General features: G+C 36.1%; 2 protein-coding genes across 2 annotated transcripts in view; one reads left to right on the plus strand and one right to left on the minus strand.

The window, feature by feature from the left end:
* serinc3 (serine incorporator 3) overlaps nt 1-5,149 on the plus strand; it is a 14,227-nt gene extending 9,078 nt beyond the window's left edge. The window contains exons 8-10 of the mRNA XM_007573291.2: nt 3,183-3,384; nt 4,318-4,545; nt 4,678-5,149. Of these exons, the coding sequence (XP_007573353.1) occupies nt 3,183-3,384; nt 4,318-4,545; nt 4,678-4,813 (566 nt within the window). The 3' untranslated portion in view covers nt 4,814-5,149. The remainder of the gene's footprint in view (nt 1-3,182; nt 3,385-4,317; nt 4,546-4,677) is intronic.
* A 1,798-nt stretch (nt 5,150-6,947) lies between these two features.
* Nucleotides 6,948-10,966, minus strand: tp53rk (TP53 regulating kinase). The gene is made up of 3 exons (XM_016661335.1): nt 10,962-10,966; nt 8,633-8,946; nt 6,948-7,563 (listed from the first exon to the last, which is right to left on the minus strand). The coding sequence occupies exons 1-3, from the start codon at nt 10,964-10,966 to the stop codon at nt 7,076-7,078; spliced, it is 807 nt and encodes a 268-aa protein (XP_016516821.1). The 3' UTR covers nt 6,948-7,075.
* Between the last annotated feature and the right edge of the window lie 98 nt (nt 10,967-11,064).

An 11,064-nucleotide genomic window follows, 5' to 3' on the forward strand; every position in this document is an offset into this window, starting at 1 on the left:
ATATATATGGATATATAGATATATAGATAGATAGATAGAAAATTTCTTTTTCTGCCAAATTTACTAACTGCACCATTCTTGTTAAGAACTGGATGTCTGTTTTATAATTTATTTATAATCAATGACAAAAAAGCATAATTTAACTTTTCTGCCAAATTCACTAACTGCACAATTCTTGTTAAGTGGTAAGTAGTGTAAGTTGTAGTATTTCAGAAGAGCAGAAGTCAATTACAATATTTATTATTAATTTGGTGTTAAGAGTTGAGAGTTTTGTTTCTGGTAACGAACTGCCACGAAGTATAAAGCAAATATTTACTTTTGTGAATGTCTGTTTTATAATATATTCACCACCAGTGACAATTTTTTTTTTTCACTTTTATGCCAAGTTCACCAAATTGCACAATTCTTGTTAAGAACTGGATGTCTGTTTTATAATTTATTTATAATCAATGACAAAAAAGCATAATTTAACTTTTCTGCCAAATTCACCAACTGCATAATTCTGTGGACGAAATGGGAGATGAAGAACGTCTCATCGAGGAAGTCAGAAAACATAGTAATCTATATGACACGTCTGTTTTACATTTGCAATCAATCAGTGACAAAAATCCCCAAAACATTTTCACTTTTCTGAAAAATTCACCAACTGTACAATTATTGATAGGAATTATAATATAAGTAGCATTTCAAAAGAGCAGAATAAAGCTTATGTTTTTTTGAACAATAACAATATTTGTTAAACTGTTGCTAAGAGATGACCACGTTTTCTGGTAACCAAGTGGCACGAAGCAAACATCTGACTTTTGCTTTTGCAAAATTTACTAACTGTAAATTTCCTGTGTCTAAGCAGATAAGCAGTATTTCAAAAGACCTTATGTTTATAAGCAATAAGAATACTTGTTATTAAATCAGTGTTAAGAGATGAGCGTTGTTTCGTCTGGTAACAAACTGCCATGAAATATAAATCAGATTTTCACTGTTGTGTCGAATATCTGTTTTATAATACATTTACCATAAATGACAACAACAAAAAAATCACTTTTCTGAAAAATTCACCAACTGCACAATTCTTGATAAGAATTATAACATAAGTAGCATTTCAAAAGAGCAGAATAAATCTTATGTTTTTTGTACAATAACAATTTGTTGTTGATCTGTTGCTAAGAGACGAACACGTTTTCTTGTAACCAAGTGCCAAGAGGTAAATATCTGATTTACTTTTGTAAAATTTACCATCTGTAAATTTCCTTTGTCTAAGCAGATATGAAGTATTTCAGAAGAGCTTATGTTTTATAACAATAAGAATACTTGTTATTAAATCAGTGTTAAGAGATGAGCGCTGTTTTTTCTGGTAACAAACTGCCATGAAATATAAATCAGATTTTCACTGTTGTGTTGAATATTTGTTTTATAATACATTTACCATAAATGACAACAAAAAAATCACTTTTCTGAAAAATTCACCAACTGCACAATTCTTGATAAGAATTATAACATAAGTAGCATTTCAAAAGAGCAGAATAAATCTTATGTTTTTTGTACAATAACAATTTGTTGTTGATCTGTTGCTAAGAGACGAACACGTTTTCTTGTAACCAAGTGCCAAGAGGTAAATATCTGATTTACTTTTGTAAAATTTACCATCTGTAAATTTCCTTTGTCTAAGCAGATATGAAGTATTTCAGAAGAGCTTATGTTTTATAAACAACAATATTACAACAGGGTTAATCTCTTAACACTTGTTAAGAGATGGGGGGTGTCCTAGTAACGAACTGCCACGAAGTATAAATCAGATTTTCACTTTGTGTTGAATGTCTGTTTTATGAATTATTTACCATCAATGACAAAAAGTAAAAAATAATTTCACTTTTCTGCCAAATTCACGAACTGCACAATTCTGGTTAAGTAGTATGTAGTGTAAGATAAGTAGCATTTCAAAAGAGCAGAAAAAATCTTTTGTTTTTTGAACAGTAACAATATTTGTTGTTTATCTGTTGCTAGGAGATGAGCGTGTTTTCTAGTAACTAAGTGCCACAAAGTAAACGTGATTTCTCCTTTTCAAATGTAAAAATCAGAAGGTAGTGCATTAGCATTAACACAAACGTTGCTAATGTAGCTACTGCCCACATTAGCGGTACTCTTTCCCTAAAATAAGCTGTTTAGCTATTTTGTTTATTAGCCATGTTTAGCACATCCCACTGCCAGAATTTAGGCTAATATTAGCAGTTTGGCCAATTTAACTTGTATACTAATTTTAACATACCGAATGGGGTAAGTCCATGTTACTTCACATGCTTGTGACTCTCCACATACTATTGAGTACATTTTAGCATCAGAATGCTGGGTTCCAACAGACAAGCAAACTTTGGCAGGCCCTGTTTAAATTTCTTCAGAAATGTTCTAGTTTCTGTTCTATTTTAGTTTAGTCTGTTCTTAGTTCTTTTTTACACTTAGATTATTTTTATTCATATTTATTTCTTGTGGTTGGTGTTTTGTCTTGGTTAGATTTGAATTCCCGGTTCCCCTGTTTGTGTTTGCCTGTCCTCGCTCTCACAGGCACGTGGTTTTGTTTTGCACCATTTATTTTGAATCATTTGAGGCGAAAGTGTGTGTAAGTGCAATATTTTTTCTCAAAGTTGTGACAAAAAAAAAAAGTGTCTACTTGTTCTTAAGATTTTGGAGAAGCGTAATCGTTGTTTGTGAAAAGACTGGGAAAAATCTCTACAAAGTTCCGATAAAATTTTCTTTCTGACTTCAACTTCACAGTTACGAGGCATAAATACTTTTGCACCAAAAATAACTCCATAGACGTAACCCCATTTTGTTCACGTTATAGCCATAACTGTTAACTGCTAGCTTCATACTTTGCATAATTTGATTGCTAAATGTCATCTTTGTATTGAATCTGGACCTAAAACGCAACATCTTACTTTCCCCTCTCCATCTTGAATTGCGTCACCTTCGTGCCTCATTTAAAATTATGTGACTGAAACCCATGAAACATTTCCATGGCTTGTATTAATACTTGCTTGGCAGGATTTGGATTGTCATCAGTATCACTTTTTTGGAACGACTGATTTCCACTTTGCTTAAATCCTCCCAAAAAACATTTTTCAATGATTGTTTTTGCATTAGCAGTTTTCTCTTCTTGGTGCAGGCTGAATATTTTTGTGTTGTTTCAGATCGAGAATGCAACCCCAATCTGCTCAGCATCTTCCAGCAGATCACTGCTCCCACAATTTGGCCCCTGGAAACAGAAAACCAGACGGCCGTGGTGATCATCGGAGCCGAGGAACCTGTTCAGACGTCCCCCTACTTACAGTGGTGGGATGCCCAGAGCATCGTGGGGCTGATTATATTTGTTCTGTGCATTCTTTATTCGAGGTAAAAAAAATAAATAAATAAATAAACCAATTCATTTCCATGACAGTTTGCCAGTTAAGGGTAGAAAGCCGTACTTGTCCAGATTGCGAAAAAAACAGCTCAACTGTGAACCAAAAAGCATAGTGTGTCCTGAGTGAGCCTGGATGAAACCTAACTTCCTGGTTTGTCAGTGTAGGAAGTTTAGTTTTATAAACTTCACTCATTACAATTTATGAAACTGAAGGAAATCTAAATAAAAGCAAAAAAAAACAAAAAAACATTTGCTATTCAGAATTGATTAATTTGATCCCTTGAAACATGAAATAAAGAACAGTCTGGAAACTCAAACATCTGTTCAGACTCACTTCTCATTTTTCCATACTTGCATAAAGTATGGATTGACTTGTTTTGGACTCAAATGACTGTAAACAGAAGAACATTAGATACAGAGGTTATTGAAACGGATGATGTTTCACCCCGTAGCTGTCCTGGCCTGTTTGGTTAGGTTAGGCCTGTTGAGGTTACTGTAGGTGTTTTTATGTTTGTTTTTTTTAGGAAAATATGAAAATATCTCACCTCTGCAGCAAACAAATTGCTATAAAGAATGTGTATCAATGAATGTTTGTTGCTTTTAAACTGTTTCATAGTTTGTTTAAACTTGTGCTTTGGTGTGACCAGGTTGTCGTATGTTGCATATTTCTGCCCAAGTCCCTTTTGAAAATGAGATCTGGCTCTCAATGGGGTTTTACCTGGTTAAATAGAGGAAATTAAAAAAAAATTAGATAATTTATTGTGCCCACCTTACTTGGCTGTGTGGCAGTTTGACTCCAAACAAGGTGAACAATCTACAAGAAAGCTGGAACATAATACGTCGTCGTGCTGTTATGTTACAAATAATCGTGGTCATGTGAAATATTTCAGACACCGATTGTCACCGATATCTCTTGTCCGCAGCATACGCTCCTCAAACACGAGTCAGGTGAACAAGTTGACCATGGCCTCCAAGCAGTCGGCTGTCCTCAATCAGGGGTCCAGCAGCAGTGGCATGTTGGAGGACTCCCAGGGGCCCAGGCGGGTGGAGGACAATGAGCAAGACATGGTCCAGTACAGCTACTCCTTCTTCCACTTCATGCTCTTCTTGGCTTCCCTCTACATCATGATGACACTCACCAACTGGTACAGGTCAGTGACCCCTGCACTCTTAAACATTTAGCTCAACTTTAAAGTTTTCATTGGGGACAGTTTGTTCACCTGTTATAGAAATATGTCTCATTAGAAAAATTAGTTTTTTGTGTGTGATTCTCCTTTTCACAGCCCAGACGCAGACTACACCATAACAAGCAAGTGGCCAACAGTGTGGGTAAAGGTCTCCTCAAGCTGGTTGTGTTTGGCCCTTTACATTTGGACCCTTGTGGCCCCTATGATTTTCCCCAACCGAGACTTCAGCTGATGCTGTGACAAGGGACAGAATCATTTCTTGTGGAAATGGACCTGGAACGGCTGAACTGTTTTTATTTGTAGAGAATTGGTGATCAGGTTAAGTGTGCCAAAACATAATGTATAGATAGACAAGCAATCCACGGAAACATCTGTTGTGTGATGTACAGCTTGGGGTTCTCCTTATGTACCATGTAAATAGTGTATCTCTGCACTACGCATTTCTTTTATATATATATATATATATATCACTTGTGTTTTTGACCTTAAAATAAGAAGTACGCTGCTCTTAGGGAAGACAAACCCAGAAATATGACATGTATTTTTGAACAGCTTAACATACACCAAAGAGAGAATAGAGTCTAACAAGGGGATAATAACCCAGAAGTCAACACAAGAGCCTAGTGGCTTCCTGTAGTCAAGAAGGCAACGCGTGATGCTTTCTGCCCACTACAACGCAGGTGTTACTCAAGGCCGTGGGACTGAGTCCATTCCCTCGCTCCCGTCCTTCCAGACTGCTTCAAACTAGTTTATGAAATCAGAAACATGCAGGAGTTTCTGAGATCAGAAACATGCAGGAGTTTCTGAGATCAGAAATATGCAGCATACAAAATATTCTATCCCAGACGTGAGAACGAGTTTATCAGCCGCCTGGTGCATTCCACAGAGCTATCACTCCCTAAACTGCCTGAGACTTTGCCACACAGAGCTCTCCCCACCTCTTTTATGAACCTGCACTGAGTTCAAATAGAAGGTTTAATGACCCGAGATTAACACACATCCCAACATATATTATGCAAGATTTCCCACTGAAAACTTGCTAAGCCCGATGGTTGGGCACCTGGTCAGTCATTCGTCCAGCGGCCCGTCGTGGTTTTGAGTTAAAAATGTTTAAGGTAGACAGGAATTTTGAAAATATCACTTGATAATTATGTATTATTGAAAGATTGGTATATTAATACTTGAGCACCAACTATAAAGCCTTAAAAAATGCAAAACTTTTGAAAAGACTTTAAAAATAAGCAATGCTTACCCTGGTGGGGGCACAAGTAAAGCCTGGTGGCCCGCCAGGCTTATAATACACTGGGGGAAACCCTGGTATGCTCAAGATTTTTCTTATTAGTTTTTGTTTTTATATATATATATATAATCTAGAAACATTTTCAAATGAATGTATGTGGCCTACACACTTTTAAGAATGTGATCTAACATAAAGCACTGATTATACTAATTTTGATTAAATCGTGGAATATTACATCTAATTTAAAATGTTCTAACAATTAGACTATACGTTAATTAAATCGTGAGTGCAAACAAATTAAATTGAGACCTACTAAAAACAATGATACTCAACAGACTGGAATGTTCAGTCAGCTGCTGAACTGACTGAACAGTTCAGCAGCTGTTCAGTCTGCTGAACAGCTGCTGCTCACAAAACTAAAAATTTTTAGTTTTGTGAGATGAGAAAATCATTTGTGTAGATGTTAAGAGAAATATATTTTCGTTAACAGCTTTATATTTCTGCAGGGTTTATAACTCATTTATGTACTCAATGCCCATGTAAACAGACATGGGGTCTTATGGAGAAACCCTCACAGGAGTGATATTTATCATTTGTATGATTATTATCGATAATAATAGAAATGATTTTTGTCAACTATCTGTGAATGATAATTTGACAATTGTTTATTAACCTAAAACACAAGAATATTGCATCATTAAAACAAATGTTTTGATATTCCAATGTTTATTGAGTGATCTTTGATAATTTGTTTTCCTTTTCAGTGATTTGACTGTCAAGTTATTGCACTTGAATCAGTCAAAATATCCTATATACCTCTGTAGATGTGATAAAGTTTAACTAATAATGAATTCCAAGGGAAACTATTAGTAAGTAAAGTTTATTTTATTTGCATCCTGCAAACCAGGAATTTGACTTTAAGACTCCTGCTTGTTGAACACCCAGACTTTATTCCATGTTAATCAAATTTATGCTCTTTGAGGATGAGTCTGTAATTGGATCAAAAGGTGTGGAAACTTTTATCCACGGTCTTAACACACAGGTCCTATCAATTTCTGTGGAACAATAAACAGAGGGAACCTAAACTTGCAATGTAACATTCAGTACCAGTGAAAAGAAGCATTAATAACTTGCAACATTTTATTGACAAGTCTGTTTATTTCATTTATAGCACAACATACAGAATAATAGCTTCACCCTGTCCAATCGCTGACCACTCGTCTCAAACTCAAAGTAAGTGTTTGTCCTTCATGATCACCCCACCATGGACCTCTTCCTCCCTCTCAGCCGTACCTCGTCAAGCTTTTTGATGACTGCCGCCGACATCTTGGAGGTGGCAGCGTAGCTCTTTAGCAGCTTCTCAAACAAAATGTCTGTGTTGGGGTGAGTACTGAGAAAGGCCTTCTCCAGGACAAACAGATCCACACCCTTGTCCTCGGGCAAAGCCGAAATGTAACTCAGGCCGAAATCGATGAAGACGAGCTCCGGTTCTGTTGCCTCTGGCCCGTGCATCAGCAGCATGTTGGAGGTAGTCAGGTCGCCGTGGATGACGTTCTCATCATGCATTTTGGCTAAGATCTGACCGACTCTCTCAGCTAGCTCGTGGAGACCTAGGTCCGTGCCGGAGTCACACCGCTGAACAGAGTTGATGTGGTCACGCAGAGTTGAGGAGCGAACGATTTCCTCCAAGAAGATGCAGTGGTACTTATAGTCCACGAAGTAGACAGCTGGAGCCGGAATACCTGATGAGGAAAAATAAAACATGGTCAAGTAAATTTACATCAGTCTGTAAAAAATAAAAAACACCAAACCAATATCGGTTTCTAAACAAAATTCAAATTTTGATAGTTTTTGGGGTTCTTTTGTAAAACTATTTAAAAAATATAAATTCAATCTGAATATTATGCGAATATAGAACTCAAAATATTGGATAAGATTTTGAGTTCACTGTAAGCAAACAAAAGCTTACAGTGAATTTTCTTAAGAAAAGTTCATTTATGAAAGACAGCAACCTAAGAGGTTTATGTGTTGCCATATTTCACACATATGTCTAAGTTTAATAAGGTGAGAGAAGAAATTCAATTGTTTTTTTTTATTGAACATATAAGACATTTAGCCCTTCTCGTTATGAAAAGACAGTCAGCCATCTTGATACAATAGAAAACTCAGGTTCACAGGAGAATGACTGCTTATCAATGAATAAATAGTCAATTGATAAGATCAATCAACTTTAGATGAACTCAATCGATACATGGATGTTTACTTGGAAGTTATTGTTTGTCTACTTGTTTCGACTAACTGTTATGCAATTTATTTATTTGGGCAGAGACCAAGTACATTTCATTAACCTTTTAAAAGAAGAGATGCATGATACCAGGTTATAGGGAAAACACTCCTTTCCTCCTGCAGTTCCCGGACAGGCTGATGTAATAAAATATGATTTAACAGATCGTGGTTTAAAAGCCAGTACATGCACACAAAAAATGGGTGTAATCAATTACGTACATATTTGTTAAGTCATTCAGAACTCATTAAAATCAAAAATCAACCACACCAAGCTACAGACCAATAGGCAATTCATAAAAAATGTATTTGCCTTCATCAACAATAAGTACAAATCTGCTTATTTAACAGACATTTGCCAAATGACTAGAACTTTGTTGATGGTTCTTAAGGGAACTACTGCGTTACGGAGGGACTAAACACATGATATGAAAACATCGCTGCATGCTTTTATTATTATTATTATTATTATTATTATTTTATAAATAAACACTGGTGAATGTCTGTCGAACTTCACCAAGAACCCACCTGCTTTTCTGCAGCGCAGGATGGAGCGGACCTCATGAGCTGTTCTGCGAGAGTTCAGCTTGTCGTCCAGCTCTGGATGTCGGTAGAGTTTAGGAAACCTTTCTTTGATTATTGTCGGCTTTCCTAAGAACTCTGTCCGATACAAGCGAGCTTCCGCTCCTTGTTTGATCAACTCCGCCTTAGAGAGAAACTGTGGGACCGCCATGTCACTCCACTGAGTCCACTCAACAGAGAATGTTTTTCCTTTTTCTTCTTCTTCTTCTGTCTTTATAGCGGTTGGCAAGCAACGTTTCGATGTGTATTTTCGCCACCCACTGGAATGGAGTGGTATGAAGGACCAAAACTAAAAATAAAAGCCGAAATATATATATTTTGTTTTAATTTTTCCTTACACACCCTTTTTCATCAAGAAATTTATATATATTTGTTTCGCCTTGTATGTTACTTTTGTCTTATTTCAAGTGTACTAAAATATTTGCACTAAAACTTAAGTCAAAAATACTTGGCAAGATTTTGTGTTTTGCAGTGTTCCAACTTTTTTGTGTTAATCTGTAATATTACAACCTCTTTTCAGGAAAAAAAAAACAAACAACTTTCTATCCCATTTACTTGCACTGAGATTATAACACATGTGAAAACCTTTTACCTTCTGCCTTGGCTGGTAAATTCAGAAGATGAAAGCCAAAATGTTCAGAGTGAAGCTGTGAACTGTGTTTCAGACCAATCAGAATGCCTCAAACTGCAACACCAACAAAAGGTTTAAGCGGACATTATTAGCTAATGTCCGCTTTGGTCTGTCACATCTAATAAACTATCGATTAACAACTAATTGTAAGTTGATTGTTTGTATCACTAATACATTTTTTGTTCATTTGATCCACCTGTAGCTGGAATTTCACATTTTCTGCCGCTTTTTCACTGCCACGTTTTTGTAATCTGTACAGGATGTAATAAGGTTTCGGTGCACTCAGTACTAGAGGAACTCATTTTCTGGCCAAATACCAAATGCCTCGTTTACCACAAAGTTGTTAAAATTTCAGCTTCGCTTCGGTTCACACTGAAGTTAAAGGACTTAATCCCAGACGGCGCATTGAAGAGAGATGAGAAATGAGCAGAATTACATATTGCCAGGTTCTCTCATTACAAATGTGTTTCATACTTTTCTGATTTATAGTTATAAAACCAACTTTAGCCCTGGAAGACCTGAACACAGAAGAAAAAAAAGTGGAACACTTTAGAAGGTTTCATACAAACACTTTGGAGATGAAAATAGGATGTTTTCAGATTTATTTATTTTGTAATGATGTTGTAAAATTAAGTATAATATGACTCATTTCCCTTTGACTCGTGCCCTACTTGGTTTTTGGTCTGTCACATAAAATGCAAACAAAATACATTAAAATTTAACTTTGGAACATGATAAATGTGAAACATATGTTTCAGATGCTCTGAAATATATGTTGGAGACACACAGCGCCACAATAAATTATCAGTATTTATTGATCAATTTTTAATTAGATAAAATCCTTCAAGATGTAGGAATATATGTTTATTGCTTGTTTTCAACACATTTATTTCTACACATCTTCTGTTATATCTGAGTCACGACACTAAACTGAATCCTGATGTTGTCAAAGTCACAGTAAAGTAACTTTAAGTTACTTTAACTCATATTTTTGGCTTTCGTCATGGAAAATGAGAAATTTAGACCTCTGGTATTAAGTGTGCTCAACTAAAAAGAATCCTAGTTTTATTTAACCATGTTCTCTGTGGTTGCCACTCCACCTTGTATTAACTATAAGATATGCAACTGCGTATGCACACATTCATGATGGAGTGTGATGAAGAAGCTGTGATAAAGGCAAGAAGAAACTGTTCAAAAAGTCTGGAGAAGCTTATTTTTTTGGTTCCCCACAATGAGTGGTGTCTTACCAAAGAAGGTAAAAACAGAAACAAATTAGGTCCCAAATTCCACAGATCAACTCATTTGTTCTACATTTTAGGTGGAATGAAGAACAGAAGTACTAAGAATAACTAGTGTTGTTTTATTCTGTCATTTCAGAAGCATGGTTTGTTTAATTGGAAAAAATGGCTGGCAGTGGTTGTTATCCATGCATGCCTGATGATTTGGCTAGACTGCTGATGGACGAAACTTCTCTGGACACGACCAGTGAAGAATTGCAGAAAGAAAACCAAGAACTCCAGCAGATGGTGGAAAATCAACGAAGGATGATCGAGTGCTAGAAAAACTGGCAGGAGTTCCAGGCAACAGGGCTTGGAAGCAAAATATGACAAGCTTGCAAGTGAGAATTATGCACTTCATGCTCACATCATGTCTCTTTGTGCAGAGCAAGAAAACATAGAGCTTGAACACGAGGACATGAGAGCTGAAGTGCGTTGCCTGTTTGAGAGTCTCTCAAACAAAGACTCCG

This window comes from Poecilia formosa, unplaced genomic scaffold, assembly GCF_000485575.1.
Source record: "Poecilia formosa unplaced genomic scaffold, Poecilia_formosa-5.1.2 Scaffold324, whole genome shotgun sequence".
Classification (NCBI taxonomy): domain Eukaryota; kingdom Metazoa; phylum Chordata; class Actinopteri; order Cyprinodontiformes; family Poeciliidae; genus Poecilia; species Poecilia formosa.

What these genes read in the sequence shown, in the direction of transcription:
- tp53rk (XM_016661335.1), bottom strand. An exon ending in CCTGCGCTGCAGAAAAGCAG is followed by an intron (nt 7,564 to 8,632) that starts GTGGGTTCTTGG and finishes TTTCCTCATCAG; the next exon opens with GTATTCCGGCTCCAGCTGTC.